The sequence below is a fragment of the Dipodomys spectabilis genome, unplaced genomic scaffold (assembly GCF_019054845.1).
Source record: "Dipodomys spectabilis isolate Male_0828 unplaced genomic scaffold, ASM1905484v1 ptg000051l, whole genome shotgun sequence".
NCBI lineage: Eukaryota > Metazoa > Chordata > Mammalia > Rodentia > Heteromyidae > Dipodomys > Dipodomys spectabilis.
The window spans coordinates 20,339,828-20,364,172 of NW_024870728.1; the positions used below are offsets into that span (position 1 = coordinate 20,339,828).

Consider the following 24,345-nt stretch of genomic DNA (forward strand, 5'->3'; position numbering starts at 1 on the left):
TCCATATTATCCTTGCTACAAAAAGAAGCCAAGAGAAAATATTGTGGCTTACAATATTTCCTCAAAGTTCAGTACTTCTGATCACTTTTTTAAAAACAAACAAAATTGCTGGCTATTGCCAGGCGCTGATGGCTCTTGCCTGTACTCCTAGCTACTCGAGGGGTTAAGATTTGAGGCCTGCAGTTCAGAGTCAGCAGGGGCAAGAAAGTCTGTGAGACTTTTTTCTCCAATTAACCACCAAAAATCAGGAAGTAGAGCTGTGGCTCAAGTGGTAAAGTGCTAGCCTTGAGCAGAAAAAGTTCAGGGCCCTGAGTTCAAAATTCTAGGACCAACACACACAGATGGAGGGAAAGAGGGAAGGAGGGAAAGAGGGAAGGAAGGAAGGAAGCCATTAAGCAAGAAGTTCCTTACTGGGGCTGGGAAGGTGGCTCAGTGGTAGAGTGCTTTGCCTTGCATGCATGAGGCCCTGGGTTCAATTCCTCAGCAACACATAAGCAAAAAGAAAAAAGCCGGAAGGGGCACCGTGGCTCAAGTGGTAGAGCGCTAGCCTTGAGCTAAAGAGCTGAGGGACAGTGCCCAGGCCTAAAGTTCAGGCCCCATGACCGGACCCCCCTCCCCCCAAAAAAGAAGTTCCTTACTAAGAATAACCTTATATATTGAAATTTCTGAATAGCAGAACCAGGTCAATGTACAGAAAATTAAAAAGCAGTTATGTCCACAGAATAGACTTTTGTAACTCTAGCCACCACTTAAATTGCTGGTTGTGCTGAAAGATACTTACTATGGTTAGAAGCAACTAAGTGCTTCCTTCTCATCCAATTTCCTGAATTGGGTCTGATTTTTTTTACATTAAAAAATGCTTTATTAATTAAAATCCTTTAGGGATTCAGTAATTCTAGACTCATTTATTACGCTTCCCTGAAAATGAGAGAGAAAAAACAGAAACCTAAAAACTGAGCACTTGCAGATAAGTGCATTTAACATATTAATTACACAAAATAAGCTTTTTAACAACAAGCTTTTAAGAATTACTCCAACATAAAGGGGGTGTAAAATTAATAGTGTAATTCTCATCACCTACTGAGAAGATAGAATTTTAATATACCACATACACTTGAAGCTGGGACATTCAGAACATGGCAGGATTCTCAACTTAAGCCAAATTTCTCAATAAAAAACAGGGCTATCCTGTTTAACATCACATTAACAAATGAAACAGTTATTTTTTTAAGATTTCAGAACTCCTAATAATATATAACATTAAATTATTAGATATGAAACATACACCAAATTCAACAGTGCTACAAATGCTTTCTAGGTAAAGAATGTGTGAAATGTGAGAGTTACAGGGACAGTCACAACCTATTTAAGATAGTGTTTGCTTCTTCAAACAATTCAGTTAGCAAATTACAGGAACTCAGTTTTTCATTGTATCTTCTGGTCTCTAATCTTTGCCATTTGAGATGGATCTGGATTTAGCTTAAGTGTGAATATGTCAGACAGCTTCCAAATCTATGGACAGTTTAATTTGAAGGCATCAAAAAACAAAGAGCAAATTAATGGAGTTTGTACCCTTCTGTTTAAACAGTCTAAAGACTCATGACACTGAAAGGTCTTTGTATCATAGTCTATTTCAAATGATGTGTTAGATTTTAGCAATTCAGATCCAACCCTGTCCAGTGGTCTGGTACCATGAGGAAATACTTGTCCATTGCTTCACAAAACCTAGTCCGATACAACTCTGGAGAGACTACAGTGGGCATTTTACCTAAGATTATGAAAGACAAAGGGAAAGAAGTTGTTATACATTTATAATTGACCCAACAACTGCCAATCACCTCTGCTTTTTACAGAGAAGTGCCATATGCCAGCACAGTCTGAGAAAGTAGGTAGGGCTACAGTGCTGTGCCACCTGGCGCAGGGCAGGCCCCTTCCTGAGGGCAGTTTCTTCTTCAAGAGATGAGCTCGAGATATCTAAGTGCACAACTTAGGCTAGCAGCACTTTAAGAACTTCAAGATAACTAGTGTTAATCAACAACTAGCTCTTATTCAGAATCTCTGGCTTTAAATAAAAATCATTATTTGAAAACCCCTAGGATTTTAAAACAAATTTAAACTCAGTATTTTCCCACTTACATAATTCCTGTCATCTAATTTTGGAAATTATAAAATAACCACATAATTTTTAACTTAAAAAAATCTGCAACTACTTTTTAAGTCATAACTGAAAAGGAAAACATAGGAGTTAGCTTAAAGAGTAAATAAAACAACACTTGCTCACCTTGTCCACCTAAAATTCCTGTTGATTTCACAACCATCTCAAGCTTTTTGTCCCATGTAAATGTTCTAATATAATCTAAGAGGGGGAGGAAACACGCAAAATAAGCACTGGTTTTGTAAATAAACATAGGCACATAAAAACATCCATGACTATCATTATTACTTCTATGAGAATGAACTTTATTAAGTGCTGACACTATGCCCACTGCTGTTCTGTGTTTTCCCCCACATCAATCTGTTTAATCCTTACAACAATAAACCAGGGCCTTCTTTTTAAGTATTTTTTTAAAAATCTTCATATTAAATATCTTCACATTTAATGTAGATAACGGAAATAGAAATAAGGAAAATGGATACAATGGACTAGAGTGAAAAACCATTACTTTTGAAATCTAAAATGAAAGTTTGTGGAAATATACTAAGCTACTAATAGGTCCAAGTTCAAAAAATTCTTATGATTTATTCCAGCTTCAACAGTGTGTTATGAGTATTGCTATTGACTTACCTATAATTCCAACTACCAGCTCATTGTTTGTATCATCTCGCCCAACCAGCAAAGAATAATCTATAATGAGGTGGCTGGAAAGGAAATGAGAGTCACTGTGGATGGAAGTTCTCAGTACAGCTTTAGAATGAGAACGAATATACAGAGGGTTGTCCCGAACCATCTTTAGGAGATTTTCATCCAGCAGGACCACATCACAACTCTCTTTCCCAGTGTCCATTTTTACATTTCGATTCCTAAGTGAACCCTTCAAATCAAAAACCTAACAGAAAAAAAAGTATTTGTCACTTATGTGCAAGGTTACAATGCTTAACTAAATTAAACTAAAAAGGCAAAAACACTCTTTGAAGTCTCTACTATTAAATTTCTTTACAAAATTTAATTATAACTTTTAAAATTTAAATCATTAAATGCATGGCAATATTTTCTTACACATAAAAGACAGAGTGATAGGATTGTAGCATATGAAATTCTCAGGTACTGAGTTACTTAAACAATTTGACAATAATCTGTTCCATTTAAGAAACTTCACAAGAAACTCCAAAAAAAAAAAAAATACCTGATAATAAAGGAGTAAAAAGCAAGAGATGCAAATAATCTCAGAAAATTAAAAGTTTTACACCAAACCCCCCATGCAATTACTTATGGCAATGCAGAAGCAACAGCTATGAATAGGAATATTCAAGTGGCAGGAAAAGCAATGTACTCAAAGGTGAAGGTCTGCACAACATTCTGCAGACCAGTGCTGCTTGGCTGTTCCTAGCTAATGATGATGCTGAGGAGCCAGAATGTAAATCAATTAGGTTACTAAGCACCTAGTTTACTTGAGCTCAGACTCTTCTTATACAAAAATATGCAAAATGAAGAAAGCAACAACTGAGTTATAGTCAGGCACAAGCTCTTTATTTTCAGACAGGAAACAGTGTGAGGACTAGCTCTTTGAAGAGCATTGCTGTAGCTCTAGACAAACCTGAAATCTAAAAGCAACAAAGTGACTTTGATAAGGTACTCAATCTCTGGGTCTCAGCTAATTCATTTTAAAACTGACATGGCAAATGTAGATCCGCTTTCTTAGTCTACCAATTCTGTGAATCTAAAATATTGGAAATGTAAATTTAAGAAACAAGTCATAAATAATTTTTCTTTAGACTGTCTTTCAATAAGTTTAAAAGTTACATGCATTATTAACCAAAACTAAATTATTTACCATAAAATAGGGTAGTAATTGGATTCATTGTATTTAAGAACCAGAAATACAAAGTGCTTCAGATAGTACAGTATCTTACCTGAGCCATCTTTCTCCCATAGAAAAGATTTTCCATGACAAGGAGGTCTAACTTCTTCTCAGTGTTGTTCTGAGAGTTCTTATAACCAATTCTGTAAACTCCAAGAATTTTGGCCAGAGCAGTAGGCCTCTATTCAAAAACAAAAAACAAAGATGAAAGCTAACACTTTAACCATAAGGATTATTTGTAATTTAATATCAATGGCTGCATTATTCATGTAATATCCAAACATGACTTTTTATTCATATAACAAGAGGACTTTGAAAGAAATCTCACCCTGAGATCTCACAAGTTAGTGTACCAGCAATGCCAATAAAAATAGTAGATCTTTCAATTCTCCAGAAGATGATCGTTCATAGTTATTTAAACTCAAAACCTTTACTATGACATGTAATTTCCCCTTAATAAACATGTAATAAAACATAATTAGAAAAGTAAACAAAACTATTAACTTCTTTATAACTTCATAGGGTTGTGAGTTCAGTGCTCAATGACAAGTAGACACAACTCTTTCTCATCAATTCTCAACAAATGACAAATTAGTAAATGTACAACTAATTTCATCTAGTTTTAATATTTTAGTATACACACCAATTAAAAGGAACTTGCTTGAAGTCATTTGATGCCTCAGTGGCAAGGACAAAAGAAATAAAGTTTGAAATCTTTGCATTCTATTGTATACCTCAATAGCATAGAGAGATCTAAGTACGCTCTGCTCTTATCACAGGAAAACTGCCAAGAGGACTAACCTTCAAGATGTAAAAAAGACAAGTAAACTTTCAGTATACACCAAGAGTTAGGATTTCTACCTTTTGTTGCACAGCATTTGTAATATAATTGAAGTAGTGTGGTGCAAAGTCGAGGAAAGACTGGACTTCCAGACGAGGCATTTGCTTCAAAATGAATCTATCATCTATAAAGGCAGAAAGTTCACTAAGACATAATATATATTTTCAACTACAATAAATAATCCTAGAGATCCCAAATTATCTGCTTGCTTTTGTTTTTAAGGAGTATTTTTTGCTGTCACAATGGAATTTTTTATGAGAACACAGTTTTCTTTTGAAAAGCTTGAAGGGATCCTCTAGCTTCTACTTTTGATAGTACCACAGTCAATTTCATTGTTAGATCATTTAAATTTTTGCACTATCAAGTAAAATTTCATCCACTTTGCTGCTAACAATCCAGTAAGTCAGATTTATGAAATTTCTTTTCAGGTAGCAAAATTCTTGTAATTTCTTAAATAATTTTGCTTTCTGTGGACAGAGAGAATAATAAATATAAATGGTCATAATATTCTGTAAATATTCCCATATTGTTCTCTCATCAGTTCATTTGAGTTTTGTACAAGTTCTATTTCTATCTACATTTAGAGAACTCAGAACTACACAGTTTAATAATGACTTCATTGTCTGAGTCTCATTACAAAAATGTGTGTGCTTATCTTTTAAAGAAATATCACATCTTCTCACAAATAGAAATATAGCTAGAAAACGTTGTAAACAGTCAATACTGTAGTTTAACAGTTCAAGTAATGTGTAAATTATCTCAAGGGGGAAAAAATGGACAATACTAACCAGTAAATGATTTTTTAAAAAAAGACTTACCTTCCGTGGCATAGAATGCAGCTCCCGATTTGCCCCCTCGAGCCTGCCAGGGGGAGGAGTGGGATAGGGAGCGGATGAAGTCTTCCTCACTGCTGCCCAGAATCACTTCACGCATCTTATGGAACTCTCCCGCATAGTACAGACGGCAGTAAAACTTGGCATTAGCATCAGAAAATTCTACACAGAAAAGTTAAAAAAAAAACTCTTTTAATAAGTCGGAAAATGTCTGTCTATTCCACAAAGCACTGAATGCCATCATTTAGGTTTTTCTGTGACAGTGTCTTTTAGGTGAAGTCTAAATCCCTATATAGCACAATTTGGATAAAGTGATCTTCAGAGTTATTAGAGAACATTATCTACTCACTATTACTTATTTTCAAAATAATTAAAAGTTCTAATTTCACACTGGCTATTATTATTTTATACCAATTTTGTTGTTGTTGTTGTTGTTAGTCATGGGGTTTGAAATCTGGGCCTGGGAGCTATCCCTAAGCTCCTCAGCTCAAGGCAAGCACTCTACCACTTGGGCCACAGTACCTTTCCTGTCCAGGCTGGCTTTGAACCTTGATCCTCAAATCTCAGCCTCCTGAGTAGCTAGGATTACAGGCGTGAGCCACCAGCGCCTAGGTGAAATTCTTAATAAGCATCTTAATGTCTGTGAATCTTAGTGGCTCTCAATGACCTAGTTAAAAAATACTTAAATATTAAAACTTAAAAGTAGAATTTTTAAATTATAATGAAATTTATAGATTAAATGATACATATTCCAAATGAAATTTATAGAATAATTAAACCTATTTCAACATAGATTTAATATGCATTTCTGAAATATTTGATAGGCATGATGGGTACCTATAATCCCACCACTTGAGAGACTGAGGTAGGAGCACCATGAGTTATAGGCCAAACTAGGCTACAAAGCAAAACTACATCTCACACTCATGAACAAACCAAAAGCAAGAAGAAGGGGCAGGATATTAATCGAGTACAAATCTAAAAATCTCACATAATGGAATTTGCTCAGTTATGGTCACTTTCCCCACACAGACAATATATTATTGCATACTTACGAAGTTCTACATGAGGATTTGTGAGTTGTTTCTTTTGTGTATCTCCTCCATCTATTTCATCTAAAGATTTAATATCAGGAATAAAAGTAAAATTTTAGATTAAATTGTCCTTTCTTTTCCTGGATACAGCAACACAAATTTACAAGTCAACTATAAAAAGATTTGAGTTAGGCCAGGCACCAGTAGCTCATGCCTGGAATCCTAGGTACTTGGGAGGCTGAGGCATAAAGATCAAAGTTCAAAGCTAGCCAAGAAAGCTCTGAGAGATACCATTAACCAGGTAGGTCTGAAGAGATGGCTCAAATAGTAAAATGCCAGCTATGAGCAAGCAAATACAAGCTTTCCTAAGCCCCATTATAGAAAAAAAAAATTGAGTTAAGTTACTACCATATAAGCACTGTATTCAGATGATTACAATTAAAATGTATATGATTTTATGATCACTCAATGTGTTAAAAAAAAGAGAAATGAAAAGAGAATTTGGGTTGAATACTTTTTCTGACATTTAAGTGATTCCTATGGTAACAGTACAGTAACTCAGCTCTTACAATAAGAATTTCCTAGCCTTTTTTTTTTTTTTTTTTGCAGTGCTGGAACTTGAACTCAGGGTCTTGTGATTACTTGCTGGTGCTCTACCACTTGAGCCACATCTCCATCCTTCTTTTTGCTGGTTGTTTTGGAGATGGGGGTCTCCAAGACTTTTCTGCCCAGGCTGATTCTGAACCACAGTTCTCTGAATCACAGTCTCCTGGGATATAAGGAACATAAGCACAAGCTACCAGTGCCTAGCTCCATGACTTCTCCATAAAGCATATGATCAGGTGTTCCCAGGTGTATGGAATGATGCTTCCCCAGCTCATTAGTCTTAATTAGTTTTTTTATTTTTATTTTACTGGTCTTTCTGGCAAACCTACTGCTAAATCCACTGTGCTTATGGTAGATTCATTTTAAAATAAATGTGGATATAAATAGCCAGTCTTCCAGAGATCAGAAAAGGAAGAAACATAGGAGAAAGAGTGAAATGGAAAAAAACTTGAGTATATATTGTAAGTTACATAACAAGACAGATGATTTACATGCAGAAGCCATTTAGCCTGAGGGCTGAGAAGACTCTGTTTTTGCCTCTTTATAAGGATGGCAACCAAGGATTTCTGGTTCTACCACAGTAAGTGAAAATAACATCTGAAACCAGATGGACTCTCCAAGCATCACATTATGGCATTGCTACCCACCATACTGACAAGTGAGAACACAGGGAAAGCTCTACCTTCAGCAACAAGAACTATCTAGTGATGCCCATAAGAAAGAACTGAAACTAATCATTAAAATTAAAACGGAGAATAAGTATGTTTGGTCTACTTAACAAACCTTGGGGCTCAATGCCTTGATTTTCCATGCCCTCCTTGCCCGTCTGCCCAACCTGGTAGTAAGCACTATCTGCTCCACGTAAGGTCTCTCTCTTCTGTGAAGACAGATCAGGGCTTTTCCCCGCTGTCCCTCTGAAGAAAGACAACATTCCAGAAGCCTTTTTTGCTGAAAATAAGAAGTAACATTAATTTTAAGTACAGGCTGTTGTAATAAAAAATAAAAAATTTCAACTTTGTTAGCAGTTACCATTATATACTCCTAGTAAATCTGAGTTACAGAAATATTTTTATTTGCACAGATTATCCCATATGCTGTTACAGGTGTTGTTTTTAGGTAGTTAAGTGCCCTTATTATCAGAACTAGGAGAGTAGGGCTCAGCTAGCTGAATATCACAATGTGAGAAATGTTCCAGAAGGCTCTTCAAAAATGTTTTTCAACCATACCATGAGCAAGGGTAAGTTAATTTTGATAATATTTAATATAGTTAAAAAGTAAACACAAAACTATTTCAAAAGCTAAATTTTAATAAATTAACGTTTTTTTATCTTGTGTTCCTGTATTTTAACAGGAAAACCTTTTGCATATAGCATCTTTCAAAATTGAACACTACAGGATGTCCAAGAATTTATGAAAGTTTGTTCTTTAGTTTTCTTTTTTTTAAGTGATATTTTGGTTGTTTTTAAGTAGTTTCACGAAGGAGTTAACATTCACCACAGCATTTATGAATACAGTGCATCCTGATCAATGTTACCCCTGTCAACATTCTCACTCACCACTCTCAACCCAGCTCTTCCTTCCCTTATTTTTTTAAGTTATGTATTGATTTTCTTGCCATTTAGTTTTATTTCTAGTATTTAGTTTCAATCATGGTATTAGTGTTGATTCTAATACTGTAAATTCATCAATTACATTATAATCTTGTTGGTATCCTCAGAAAATATAGTTCATAATCTCCAATGTGGATTCTTGCAAGAAAAAGAGTTTTTTGTAGGGGGAGCTATGTGTAGAGGCCAAAGAAATAGATCATGGCTTGTACCAGAGTATGCTGCTGCTACCTTCATGATCTCTTATACTGGTACAGGTGCCTGTACGACTCACTTCTGACCACTAGACTGAAGGAGGCAAAGATAATATAGTCGCATAATACAAGACAACAGGTACACCTTGTCCCCTTCTCTCCTGCTCTCTGTCTCAAATGTAAATAAAATCAGAATATTTTTATCTATGAGGAAAACTTAAGATAATCCAAGAGAAACTATCCACTATATATTGCTATAAGAATACGGTGCAGGGCTGGGAAGGTGGTTCAGTGGTAGAGTGCTTGCCTTGCATGCATGAGGTCTTGGGTTCAATTCCTCAGCACCACATAAGCAAAAAGAAAAAAGCCGGAAGTGGCGCTGTGGCTCAAGTGGTAGAGCACTAGCCTTGAGCTGAAGAGCTGAGGGACAGCGCCCAGGTCCAGAGTTCAGGCCCCACAACCGGACCCAAAAAAAAAAAAATACTGTGCAGTTTAACAAATGCCAGCAATTGCCCACTGCCAGGAAGTTATTTTAGAAAATTCATCACTTGTTTAAGGCCATACTGAGGTATTCCTAATGATGGTGGGGGAACTATTATAAAGCCTACATTTTTGAATATTTTTCCATATAGTACAGCATTTTACCTTTTCCTATGGCCAGGAGGTATTTCAAGACTTTTTATTCCATGTTGAAACCCATATTTATCTAAATTATGAATCAGACTTCTTATATTATGAATGGGGTTGAACTGTCTGTTGAACTGTGTTACCTGGGTAGCCAAATGCATTGCTGACAAATAGGTAAGAAGATCCAAGTTCAAATTCCACTTCTACGACTAAAGTCTAATGTTAGGCAAGTTAACCTACTTTGTCACCTTTTCCCTTGCTTTCTCACAGTTTTCTCCCTTCTGACCTCCCTCCCCAACAAGTTGTATAGTTCACTTTCAACACCCTGTCTAGTGAGTATCACTGCTGAATTAGTTCACCCTTTGTCCCACCATTCTGTGCTTCCCCTTACCCTCCCCAAAATAGATAAACTTACATACAAGACAAAAGGTGAAGAAATCAAAAACAGTGACAAAAGGGGAAAACAAAAAACAAAACAAGAAATAAACACAAGTAAAATGAAAAAAACCTCTTGTTTCTAGTTCTTGGAGTTCATTTTCTATGATGTTTACTGCACATAGCTATGAGCCTTTGTGATCCTCACCTAACAATTATCCTCCTTTGCTCTCATTGTGTCTTTAGAGTCCTGTTTAATTTGTCATGTCCAAGTATAAATTTTTGCCTTTTACCATCCACTGTGTTTATTTATAGATTTATAGACACATCCTAATTACTACAAATGAGGGAAACCATGCAACCTATGTTTCTTTGGGTCTGGCTTAATAAAATTTTTCAAAGTCTATTTCCTTACAAATGGGGCAATATCATTCTTTCTGATGGAAGCGTAGGATTCCATTGTGTGTGTGAGTGTGTGAGTGTGTGTGTGTTTGTGTGTGTGTGTGTGTGTGTGTGTGTGATCTATTCGTCCACTGAAGGACTTCTGGGTTGATTCCATATCTTCGCTATGATAAACAATGCTGCAGTGAACATGGTTATGCTAGTGGCTTTAGTGTGGCCTGGTTTGTGGTCAACTGGATAAATGCCCAGGAGTAGGAATGGTGGGTCATAGGGAAGCTCTATGTTTGGTCTTTTGAGGAACCTCCATACTGCTTTCTGGAGTAACTGAACAAGTTTACAAGTTTACATTCCCACAAACAGTGTAGCATTTCCTTTTGGCCACATCCCCACCAGCATCTGTTACTAGTTTTTTTTATAATGGCCAATTCTGACTGGGGTGAAGTAGAATCTCAATGTTTTAATTTGCATTTCTTTTATGGCCATATCTCTTCATGTATTTATTGGCCATTCTTGCTTCTTCTGAGAAGTTTCTTTTTAAGTCTTTAGCCTATTTATTAATTGGATTGTTGTTTCTTTGAAGATTTGTTTTTGGAAGGGTTTAATTTTTTGAGCTCTAAGTATATTTTAGATATGAGGCCTTTGTCTGATGCATATCTAGGAAAGATCTTCTCCCATTCTGTAGGTTTTCTATTTATCTTGCTAGCTATGTCCTTTGCCATGCAGAAATTCTTCAGTTTGCTGAATTCCACTTATCTAGTCTTTGATTTGTTGCAATAAATCAAAGGCAAGTTAGTCTAATTCTTAACTTTCTGCAATGGAGTTATGTCAAATAATCCTTATGTGGTTATAGTGGAAAATAAAGGAGGTAATATGTAACAATTTACTTTGATAGTGCCAATCACACTATAAAATTGAACATGTAAGTTGCAATTACATTTCATAGGTTAAGAGATATAATCAGGTTATAGATTATATGCTATCATATAATGTTCTAAACTTTAAGTTCTCAAAAAACAGATTCCTCCTTTTTTTACATACACTAAGTAGCTTTTAGGAATTTAAAATTCAATAATTTGAACCTATACTTAAGGTAAAAAAGATGAAAGGCAAAAGATATGGAAAATAAATATTCAAATATGTTTAAATTCATTTAATGAATGACATTCATAATCATAAATAAAAGAAACAGAAAGTATTTATACATTTGTAAACTTACTTGGTTGTGGTTCTGCTTCTGCTGTACGATTTGCCTGTCCTCCACTCATTTCAGGTAATCTAATAGGACTGCTACTCTTTGGTCTGCTATCTAAAACACTAAGATGAAAAGCAAAGGGAAGATTGATTTTAAACTATTAAGACACAAAATAGCAAATATACTAATTCCCGCACGAATCTACCCCTCAACTAATCCCTCCCACAATATAAATTCTCTGATTTATAACTTAGATAAATATAGATTATAACATGGAAGAAAAAGTCTTAAAATATCTACTGGAAAGTAAAACACTATAATTATAAAGATGAATGCAAGATGTACAAAAGCATCTTTGTAATATTCCCCCACTGCCATTAGAATTATGTAAGTACCCACAAGTCAATTATAAAAGTATCAATTTTTATTTTCTCCAAATTATCCATATTAACTTTTATTTTGTCAATTTAGTACAGTTGGAAAAATCTACTTTAGTAATGAGCCTTTAACCACTTCATTCTAAAATACTAAATATCTAAAATAACTCTTTTGAACGCTTTTAAAGTATCAGGATTTTTAGTTACTATAGAAAATTCAGACACCTAAAACTATAAAGCCATGCAGCAGTAAATTAATTGCATTAATTTTCTAATTTTAAATAAAAATAACTTACTTTCTTTTCAAAAGTGATATAAGTTTAAACTTGTAATATGTACGTCAATTGGCAGAAAAGCAAGAGACTATAAAGACTAGTCATACTTAAATTTTATTGTCTTGATTACTAGTTAAAATAAATGCCATTATCTGGATCAAACCGATCATATGTTATAACAAAAGCAAAAAGCTATAAAAATGATGAGACAGCTAAATTAAAATAGACTTTAGTCAATTACGAATCACCTATTTGTTGGAAGCCCTTCTTCAGCATTGTTCCACAGAGTTGCTTTAGACAATTCTTCTAAGGCATTTCGGTATTCTTTACAACTTTGGGTAGAAATAGATTGAAAAAGGTTAAATGTTAGCCTCTTCATTAAAAATATATTACAAGCTTTAGAATAAGTTTAATACTACAGAAACATTAAACAAATACATCCTTAAACAAATACATCTAGGTTACCTAACAAAAGTGATCAAGTAGAAGTTCTATGAAGAAAGCCAGTATCTTCACAGAGAATCAAATAAAAAAAAGACTTTTGATAAAGGAGGATCAATAACCTTAACAATGATCAAAAATGCCAAGTTACAAGCCCTAAGGATGTAACCACCTAATAGAATGCTCATCTAGCATGTTCAAGGCCCGAGTTAGACCCTCAGAACCAGAGAAAGAACAAAAAAAAAAAAAAAATCTCGTTACTAATAGAGTGAATAACTTCAGGCTTCTGGCAAGTTAAAAATATGAAACATGAAAATTTACCTTTACCACAATAGAGAGTAAGGAACTTAAGAGCGCTTTTCTACTTAACAATACTAAATTTTAAGAAAAAGCTTTTTCAGGGGCTGGGAAGGTGGCTCAGTGATAGAACGCTTGGGTTCTATTCCTCAGCACCACATAAGCAAAAAAAAAAAAAAAGCCGGAAGTGGCACTGTGGCTCAAGTGGTAGAGTGCTAGCCTTGAGCTGAAGAGCTGAGGGACAGCGCCCAGGCCCAGAGTTCAGGCCCCACGACCGGACCCGCCCCCCTCCCCCCAAAAAAAGCTTTTCATATTCTATGACCGCTCCCCCCCATAAAGCCTTTTAGAGAGCAGCCTTAAGGTCATGATAGATAGATAAAACAAATTTCATAGAACAAGAGACAAATGGTACAGTGCATTATTTTTCTAAGACACTTAAGGGAAATGACCTAACTAGATACTTGCTTCCCAACAGTAAAAAAAAAAAAAAAAAAGTTTTCATTTGATACTTTTCATCTATTAATGAGTTACATGGTAAGAAGCTAATATTGGCTTCATAAAAGATAAAAATGCAAGAATAAAATAATAGCTTGTGGACTCTAATAAAGGAAAATAATTTCTATTATCCAAACAGTAAATTGTAAATCCCTAAAGGAAGCTGTATACAATTTGTTTATCCCTGTAAGTTCAATACCACATTCTAATGTTTGTTGGATAGATATATTTTGGCCAACATCTGAAAAGAAAAATGTTCATTTTAATCCCTCATCTTAGGAAAAAACTTAACTCAATACTTTTGACTCTACTTAAACTAAGTTCAACCAACTCTAAGATAACTTCTATGTCTAAGAAGCTGGGTTTTTTTGGTTTTTTGTTTTTTTTTTTGAGTCCGGTTGTGGGGCCTGAACTCTGGGCCTGGGCGCTATCCCTCAGCTCTTCAGCTCAAGGCTAGCACTCTACTAGTTGAGCCACAGCGCCACTTCCGGCTTTTTTCGTTTTTGCTTATGTGGTGCTGAGGAATCGAACCCAGGGTCTCAGGCATGCAAGGCAAGCGCTCTACCACTGAGCCACCTTCCCAGCCCGAAGCTGGGGTTTTTAACATATTATATAAACATTTCTAAAATTTGATACTTCTTTGAAATACATGATAAATTATGTAAATTAAAAGTCAAACAAGTCTACAGAATAAGGCACAGAAATGTTTCCTAAATAGGAAACTTTGGCTTAGTATCTATAGAATGCAGGAAAAAAATCATTCTTAGATGACATAAGGTAGGCATATTCCAAGTAACAAAGTAAGGGATATAAGATATATACATAATTAAAACAGAGAGAATGGTTAGAGATAAGGATTAGTAAACAATCTGTCTAATCAACTTAGTTATAAGAAACTTGCTTAAAAGTCATGCTAGCTATACATCATTATTTGGGTAGAAATTTTGAGGTTTGAAGAGAATAAGACTATCATGCCTAAAGAATAAAGTTTTGCTTATATTTAATCATCATCCTTTATGTGAAAGATCCCCAACATAAAATACATAGATATAACCATATGACAATAAGTCTCATGACTAATACCTGAGAGCAAATGCAATGATGGAGCTGGGTTCTTTCTCACAGACTGCGATGGGTACCCGTTCATGTTCATACATTAAATAGTGTTTATCTGGATCACTGTTCAAATTTTTTTAAAAAATCAATTAAATAACTAAAAATAACATCAGAAGAAAACCAAATATAAATGCATTAACACCAGTAAATTAATTAAAATTAATTACCAGTAAATCTCAGGACAGTGATATTAACTAAATAATAGACAATAAGAATACGCTTAGTGATTCATGCTTATAATCCAAGTCACTAAGGAGGCTGAGATCTGAGAATTGCAGTTCAAAGCCAGCCTGAACAGACAAACCCAAGAGACCCTTATTTTCAATTAATTAGCAAAAAGCTGGAACTAGAGGTGTGGCTTATGTGGCAGACTACCAGCAGTGAGTGAAAAGGCCAAATGAGAGCAAGACACTCAGAGATCAAGCCCCAGCAATGGCACACCAAAACAACAAGTAAGCCAAAATATATGAAGATACTGAGAAGATAGCAAGAAAAACTTCTGAAGGCAGTTGGAAAATACCAGAAGTAGGTTTCAAATCAGGTTCTGGCCTAGTCACTCCCAACAAAGCTTTCTTTATTGTCAAGACTTTAGCCATATGAGTCTCAAAAATAACTCTAAATAAAAAAACTCTAAATGTACAATATTTTTTCTATTATAAAATTTGAAAAGGAAAGTATTTTAGGAATTGTGAAGAAAACCTACTATTAGACATAACAAAGTTGCTCTACTGTTATAACATAGAACTCAATGGTGACTCCATTTTAAATCAAATTTTGTTCCCCTGATTTCTACTCCTACATTCCTTCTCATTCCCAGTGAGCCCAACACAAAAAAATGTTCATTTAAAAACCTATGTAGGTTATTATAACTCATCATTACTGCTAGAACAGAAACACAATTCCAGTAGATTATGTACTTGAATTATCCCCTTATAACTAGCAATACATTTTTAAGACTATAAGATCAACATATGTAGCAGTACATCATATATACGAATTCACAAATATACATATATATATATATATACACACACTATGCAACATTATTTAATGCTTTCTTCTATTCATATATAATAATGATTACATGTCAGTAAATTATGTGTCAAATGACATCTCTTATATTAAATTTAGAAATCAATAAATACATATTTATAGAGGAAAATATAGCAAAATATGTAAGTAATAAATCTAGAGGTTTTTTTAGTTATAAGAAAATGTAAGATTCCACATAGAGCTCCCCTATGACCCAGCAATCCCACTTTTGGGCATTTACCCAAATGATCACAAACAAGACCATACTAAAGCTACCAGCACAACTATGTTTATTGCAGCATTATTTACCATAGCTAAGATATGGAACCAACCCAGATGCCCCTCAGTAGATGAATGGATCAAGAAAATGTGGTATATAAGAACAAATGTAAAAGTAAAGATGTAGTAAAAATGAACTGCTTGGTATTCATTATTCATGTATATCAAGCACAGCAGTAAACAAAAAACCCCCATGTATTTTAACTTTTTTTTAGATTTTTTTTTTTTTTGCTTTTGTGATTTTTTTTTTCTTTTTTGATACTTGCCTAACATGCAGGTGGCTGTGAAAATAGTTAACAGGAAAATAACTTGAGATGATGGCTAGCTTTGTTTAATGTTTTAGGAAATTTTCATGAACAATCCAAGCATAATTGTTAAAAACACATGTATTAAGTTCACGTAAGTGGAATAAAAGTTTTATGAATGGAAAAAAAAAACAAAATGTGGTATATATACACAATGGAATTCTATGCCTCCATCAGAAAGAATGACATTGCCCCATTTGTTAAGAAATGGAAAGACTTGAAAAAAATTATATTAAGTGAAGTAAGCCAGGCCCAAAGAAACATAGGTCCCATGGCTTCCCTTATTTGTAGTAACTACTATATGTCTGAGACAAGCAGAAAAGGTCAATAAGTTGATGTTAGGTGAAATGAACCCCAAGATAAGTATTCAAATGTTTTTCTTTCCTTGCAATTGTTTCTAACATATTTATAAGATGATTTCTTTGTTGCTTTGTATGTCCCTCCCCCACGGTATAACCCCTGCTTTCACTGTATTTGATTTTGATAATTTGTGGAGGGGAAGGGAAAAAACAAATCGTTTAAATAGGGATACAGGTGGACCCATTGCAACAATGAGATGTACAAGTTGTTATGTCAAAAAATGAACTTTACAACTTTGGCGGGGGTGGGGGGGTAGAAAGGAATGGGAAGGGGAAACAAAGGAGGAGACAACAATGCTTCATGAGAAATGTACTCATTACCTTGCCCATGTAATTGTAGCCCCTTTGTACAGTATTGTCACAATTTTTAAAAAAGTGGAAATATTTATATTTTAGAATGCATTAGACTAATTCTCACTTTTCCCTGAGAAGTCCATTACTAATGGAAATAGAAATAAGATTTATTTCATTCAAAGACTTTTAAATATAAAAGAGGAAAAGTAAAGTTTAATCTGTTTTTTTTAAAGAAAACATAAACATCCAATTAGCCATTACTTTTTTTTAATAATACTTACAAAGGAAATGGAATAGGATTATAGCTATTTCCTGGAAGCAAATTTGCAAAGATGGCTTTCATGGTGGACTTTTCCTTTACTTGGCTGTCTGTGGATCCCAACAAATGTCCATCAAACACATCTAAAGTAAAGAATACTCTATTTATATACTGACATTTCAGGAAGAATAAAAAGTAAAAGTGCCAATTTTAGTACTTCTTTTCCTTTGGGGCTGATATACACACATCCCATTAACAATTACATCTTAAATTTCTGACAGGAAAAAAAAAAAAGATTCTTAGTGGATAAAACAGAAAGTGATAGTGAAACACACACTGCATTGATTCCAAGGAGCAGGTCTTTGCCCTTACACTTTTACCTTCTCTGAAACAGAGAAGGTCCTACAAGCAATGATTCAATCAGGTAGCATCCATGAGGGAATGAGGTATGGTATGATCTAAACTGCTGTACCTTCAGAACCACTGGCTGTGTCAAGTTCAGAAGGTCCTCCTACAGACTGCTCAGCCAGGACTTCTGGTGGAGAAGGCAAATGGAGATGGGTAGAACTGGTGGAACTCTGACTGGATAGGGTAGTCAAGAAGCGATCCTCTATAGAAAACACAATTTAAAGAGTTATTTTAAAAACATTAAGTCTTAGCTGTTACCAATATTTTTAATGTTAAAACACATTTCTATTTCCTAAAATATAGAAATTTATTTTAAAAATTATTTAGGTTGTGTTGGTCAAGTCATAGAAAAACACATAAAAATCCAGAAAGGTTGTATGACTAAAACACAATCAAATCTAGACATATCAACCAATTCTGATTCTATCTAATATTTTCTTTCTACTATACCACAAAGTCTATCTAACTATCATTCAATTTAATAGTAACTAAAATTACAACACTGGGAAAAATTGTATGCTGATTCTGCAGAAAGGAATAAACACTAACTTATAATTTTTATAAAAAAATACCCAAAATGATTAAGTTCTTGTTCTATAAAGGTAATCTATGTGAATTCCTCACAAAGTTTCTATGATGTTACCAAGTAATTCAATGAAACACTATAAAAGACATCTTAAGTCCAGAAAAGACTTTAATGACATTACAAATAGAAATTATGTGTTCTAAGATGTTTAACAGTACATCTTAGAATGATTTAGAAATAAGCAAAACAAAAATAAAATTTCCATTTTCTTTTCTCTGTCTTTTTTTCCTTAACAGTACATCTATCCATATTTTACATGTTTCTATATCCTAATGTATCTTCTTACAATAAGCTATAGGATAGGCTGATAAGAACTACAAAAAAAAATGATGTCTATGTCTAGGAACAACTGCACCATGAAGAAAATGCTCAAAATATGCTTTTTATATACTAGGAAAATTGATAAACACTTGATATATTAAAAAATTTCTTTAAATACAATAGCAAGTTGACACTAAGATTCAATGTCCAACCTTTTTCTCCATTTTGAAGTCCTGGAGAAATATTCCGTGGAGATGTGTCCATTGCACTTATCTATAGAGAAATACATATTCTGCTTTAAAGAAATATTAAAATCACATTTTTGTTTTGTCTAAGCCAGTGAATCTTAAGGTTTGTTTTTTTTTTTACTCTCAGGACCTGTTAATACTCAAAAGTTAGAAAGTCTACAAATACTCAAAAGTTAGAAAGTCTCCAATAGCTTTTAGTTTCTCAGAAATTAAACCTAGAACTTTTCAATGTAGTAACTCATTTAAAAATAAATTCATTATATATAAACATGAGTATAATACTGATTAAATAAAATATACCTATTTTTCAAAAATAAAAAAATTAGTGACAGAATATCATTGCTTTAGCATTTTATAAATATCTTCTTTGTCTATTTAACTAGAAAATGCTAGATCCCTATCTGACTTCTGTATTTAGTATGTTGAAGTTAAAATGCTGACTTCATACAGACACACAGTTAATAAAGAGTAAACTTGTAGAACTGTATTTGAAGCCCGAAGAATCACACTTTGTGAAAATTGTTCTAAACAGTAGTTTACTTCTTGGCATTGAAACTATTAAAAATATAAGGATTGTCCATTAAGCCTAGAATTCTTTTTATTATCTCCTGGACCATCTCTATTCCTATTATATACAGATAACATATTTCTACAATAACTATCAGCCACACATACAATTTAATTAAAAGTCATTTTTATATTACTAATTAATCAAATCAGAGAGAACTCTCTGGGTACCTAGCTTCTTACAATATGCAACATGATAGTCTTAGTTTGTTAACTCAAAACCAGCATCTACTCCCTTAGCAAAACTTACTCTCTCCTTTGTGTTGTTCTTCATAGACTTATTTTTTTAATTTTTTTTTTTTTTTTGTCAGTCATGGGGCTTGAACTCTTGAGCTCTTCAGCTCAAGGCGAGCACTCTACCACTTGAGCCACAGCGCCACTTCTGGCTTTTTCTGCTTATCTGGTGCTGAGGAATCGAACCCAGGGTCTCATGCATGCAAGGCAAGCGCTCTACCACTGAGCCACCTTCCCAGACCCGACTTTTTTTAATAAGTTCTTTATTGTGAAAATACTGTACAGAGGGGTTACAGTCACATGAGCAAAGTAATGAGTACATTTCTTATCAAGCATTGTTGCCTCCTCCTTTGTTTTTCCCCTACCATCCCTTCCCTCCCACCTCCTCAACTACATTTCCCCCTCCCATACCCTCCTCACCTAAACTGCAAAGTTTTTTCAACATAGCACTTCATAGACTTTTTATACCTGGTAATAATCATTACCATGGGATCCCTGATTCCTATCAGCTTCTTTCTCAGTAGACAATGGATCATTACTATAAGAGCTGTGATTTTTTTTTCACAACTGAATGCCTTATAACCTAGAAAAATGTCCACTCCAGCCAGGTATGGTGGCTTATAATCCTACTATTTGAGAGGCTAAAGAGGTCTCACAGTGTGAGACCATACTTGGCTACAAACCCAGACCCTGAGGAATGAAGCAGAAAGAGAAGGAAAGACACAAGGGATGATGAAAAGAGAGCGGGGGCGAAGGGGGAAGAAGGGAGGGAGCATGGAAGGACACCCAATCCACAAGTGCAGAAACTGTGATATGAATAAATATAAAGCCAGTGCAACAGAATTTTAAATCAATTTTCAATCTTTCAAAAAGATGACTAAGAAGTAAGCCAGGCCCAAAGAAACATAGGTCCCATGGTTTCCCTTATTTGCAATAACTAGTATATGTCTGGGACAAGCAGAAAAGGTCAAAAGCTATGTACATATGACCATATAAGACGATGCTAAGTGAAATAAACCCCAAGATAGGGACACAAGAGGTTTTTTATCTTTGTTGCTGTTGTTTTCAATGTACTTACAATGTACTATGTGATTTTTTTGTTTCTTTTATATGTTCTTCCCCCATGGTATAACCCCTGTTTTCACTATATTTGATTCCGGTACCCTACATCTTGTAATTTTTATATATTTTTATAATTTGGGGAGGGGAGGGAAATAAAAAAATGCTAAAATAAGGATACAGGTTGACCCATTATAACAATGAGATATATAAGACACTATGTTAAAATGAACTTTACAACTTTGGGGGGGAGGGAGGAGTTGGGGAGATGGGGAAGAAGGGATGGTAGGGGAAAAACAAAGGAGGGGGTAACAATACTCCATAGGTAATGTACTCATTACCTTACTCATGTAACTGCAACCCCTCTGTACAGTATCTTTACAATAAAAAATATATTTAAAAAAAACAAAAACAAAAAAGATGACTAACTACTGAGTGATCTTAATACTTTTAATTCTGTCTACTTATTATAATCTAAAGAATTTCCACTATTAGCTATCATTCAGTATCTTCAGAGGGAAAGAAAAAGGCCATGAAGAGTCTGTGATAATCATTAACAGCCCTGGACTGGTTGACTAATACTAACATACAGATGATCTTCAATAACCTTATTCTTACCCTCTTCTAAACTTTAGGGAAATGGTGATTCCTACACAGTTATCTAAGGGATAAAGCAAAGTCTCTGCAGAAGGAAATAAAACACTAACATAATTTTTATAGAAAAATACCCAAAATGATTAAGTTCTTGTTCAATAAAGATAATCTATGTAAATTCCTCACAAAGTTTCTATGATGTTACCAAGTAATTCAATGAAACACTATAAAAGACATCTTAAGTCCAGAAAAGACTTTAATGACATTACAAATATCCAGTCAGAGTTCCACCAGAACAGAAGTCAACATTGCCAGCCTCTGGTACACACACACCTCCCTCCATCAAGTACCAATTTAGGTACTGGTTGATATGAAGGAATCTCACAAATATAGTTAAAATAGAAGTATATATAGGTCTAACATAATCATAAGCTCTTAAATCTGAGTATATAACTCAGAGATGGAGAAAGTAATTTATCTGATGCAAAAAGGGGCAATTGTTGTTGAGGTTTTAAAAAAAGAATGCTGGCAGTGCCCAAGACTTTAAGAATGATCTCTAGTCAATAACCATCAATAGAACAGCTCCGCCTTATCACTATTAGGAAATGAATTCTGCCAACAATCTGAATGAGTTTGGAAGAAGAGCCTCAAAAAAGACAAATGGCCTAGCTATAACTGTTGATCTGAAATTTGTGAGATTCTGAAGATAGTACTCAACCATAAAAAGTACGAAAAATTTAAATATTTTTGAATGCTAAGCAAGAGAAAACTAATAGTTAGAAAATGTCAATTAGGTTAATGAGTAGAATGTGCTCAGTTCAGAAACATTAAGAGCTTTTCGTTTAGGCACAGAGAAAGAACACACAAAATTGGAGTAAGAAAAATAAAAACCCTACTACTCTGAGCATATACATATTTTTCTTTGTATATCTTGCTGTCATTATTAACATTACCTTAGTAATGTTAGTAGATAATTTACAAATATTTTTTAAAAAATTATTTGTAATACATTTTGTTAAAGAAATCCAGGCACATATAACTTGAAACGTACTTTAAGATGAAAACCCATACTTAATATTAAAACATATTCAATGACCACTTCTTAACAGTAGTAAATAGAACTAATTGTATTTTTGTTGATGAAGGACCACACAAAAAACTACATATTACCTTGCTTTCTTCCCCTTGTCTCAGTCTTCCAGGACTTGGAGGAACTGAAGGCCGCTTTCTGCCTTTTTCCTGTTGGAAAAGGTCCTGCAACCTATAACCAAAGGTAAAAGAAAAATACAGTTTTAGTTCTAATATTCTGAATTATATTTGAATTATATTTTAAAGTTGTTTAACCTGAACTAAGTTCTGTCATATCAAATAATCAAAAGTACTTGCTAATATAACTATACTGTATTTGTAAAAGAATAGCAAATTACTATAAGGAAAAATATTTTTAAAAAATTTCTAAGCTGAGAGCTGGTGGCTTACACCTCTAATCCTAGCTACTTAGGAGCCTGAGATCTGAAGATCATGGTTCAAAGCCAACCTGACCAGGAAAGTCTGTAAGACTCTTATCTCCAATTAATCACAGAAAAAGCCAGAAGTAGTGTTGTAGCTCAAGCAGTAGAGTGCTAGCCTTGAGCAAAAGGAGCTTAAGGACAGCACCCAGGCCCAGAATTCAAGGCCCAGGACAGAAAAAAAAAAAAAAAGAAAAAAGAGAAGTATGTTTGTATGTGTGTCTCTATAACAATATATTTGAACTTTCTAACCTAAAGCCAATTATTATTAATAGCATACTAACGCTAATGATTCAAATGTGTCAAGTAAGCTATTTCCAACTTTGGTTTTTGTATCTTCATAAATGGACAATTAAAGCAAGGCACCAGTGGCTCACACCTGTGATCCTAGCTACTCAGGAGACTGAGATCTGAGGATCGCAGTTCAAAGCCAGCCCAAGCAAGAAAGTCCATGAAACTCTTATCTCCAAAATCACCAGAAAACTGGAAGTGGTGCTATGGCTCAAGTGGTAGAGTGCTATCCTTGAGTTAAAGAACTGAGAGACAGCGCCCAGGCCCAGAGTTCAAGCCCCACGACTAACAACAACAAAAACACATAAATGTATGATTAACAGATTGGCTTTTAAAGAATGAAGAAAAAGGGGGTAAGAACCCCCCCCCCAAAAAAACTCGAGAATAAATGTAACTATAATCAAAACTTTAAATTTTAAAATATCATGTCGGATGTTGACAAAAGATTGTAAAGTAGTACCTGTTATTCCAAGCTTGTAACACTTCACAGAGGCTTTGTTTCTTGGCAATGAGAGACTCAAAGATGGATTGCAGTTGCTGAGGGGTATCTACAGAGGAAGACATAAGCCTTGCTTGCATCTTCTCAATCCAGTTCTTGAACTCACCTTCTTCCATCTAGAAGGTAACAGATACAAATTTGGTACACAGAGGTCCTATACAGACACACAGTTAAAGACATTTCTAATAAATTAAATCAATTGGATTTTTTTATCAAAGCAATGAGTTACCTCTTTTTGTGCAAAGATATCTTCCATTTTTTCCTCTCTTGTTTTGCTAAACGTATCAGTTTTCAAAGATGCAAGTCTTTCATCAACAGCTAGATATACCTGTGCAACTCTTAAAATGAAAGGAAAGAACATTATTAACTTTAAAGGAGGCAAAAAAAACTTTGTCTCACATACATCAGGGGAAAATGTTATATACAAATAAAAACTGAAAGTTCTAATTTAAAAAAAATCACATATAATTTTGTTGAGAAAAAAAAGACCTAAAAGGATATACTTCAAGATTATAATTTTCTGTATGACTGAGAATTTATTTTTCAATACATTCCTGTATTATTTACATTTTTTCTCTTTTCACAGCCAGCATATAATGTACCATTAGAAAAATAAAGCTATTTACATTTTCAAAGAATGTTAAATTTGATCATTTAAACCAGCAGGGAGACCCATTGCAACAATGAGATGTACAAGTCGTTATCTTGAAAACAAACTTTATAACTCTGGTGCCGTGGGAGGGCATGATGGGGGGGGGGGAGGGGATGATTGGGTGGGAAGGAAGAGGATTGGGGGGAAGGATTGGATGGGGGGGCAGGGGGAGGATGGGA

General features: G+C 34.4%; 1 protein-coding gene across 1 annotated transcript in view; it reads right to left on the reverse strand.

Moving 5' to 3' along the window:
• Positions 1–587: 587 nt before the first annotated feature.
• Pikfyve (phosphoinositide kinase, FYVE-type zinc finger containing) overlaps positions 588–24,345 on the reverse strand; it is an 80,767-nt gene continuing 57,009 nt past the window's right edge. Inside the window, exons 26-42 of the mRNA XM_042678998.1 lie at positions 23,744–23,852; positions 23,476–23,630; positions 22,387–22,477; positions 18,727–18,787; positions 17,732–17,869; positions 17,282–17,402; positions 14,699–14,794; positions 12,631–12,714; positions 11,755–11,852; positions 8,117–8,281; positions 6,749–6,808; positions 5,679–5,855; positions 4,881–4,984; positions 4,072–4,200; positions 2,786–3,047; positions 2,282–2,356; positions 588–1,768 (exon numbers count right to left, since the gene is read on the reverse strand). Coding sequence (XP_042534932.1) covers positions 1,653–1,768; positions 2,282–2,356; positions 2,786–3,047; positions 4,072–4,200; positions 4,881–4,984; positions 5,679–5,855; positions 6,749–6,808; positions 8,117–8,281; positions 11,755–11,852; positions 12,631–12,714; positions 14,699–14,794; positions 17,282–17,402; positions 17,732–17,869; positions 18,727–18,787; positions 22,387–22,477; positions 23,476–23,630; positions 23,744–23,852 — 2,041 coding nt within the window. The 3' untranslated portion in view covers positions 588–1,652. The remainder of the gene's footprint in view (positions 1,769–2,281; positions 2,357–2,785; positions 3,048–4,071; positions 4,201–4,880; positions 4,985–5,678; positions 5,856–6,748; positions 6,809–8,116; positions 8,282–11,754; positions 11,853–12,630; positions 12,715–14,698; positions 14,795–17,281; positions 17,403–17,731; positions 17,870–18,726; positions 18,788–22,386; positions 22,478–23,475; positions 23,631–23,743; positions 23,853–24,345) is intronic.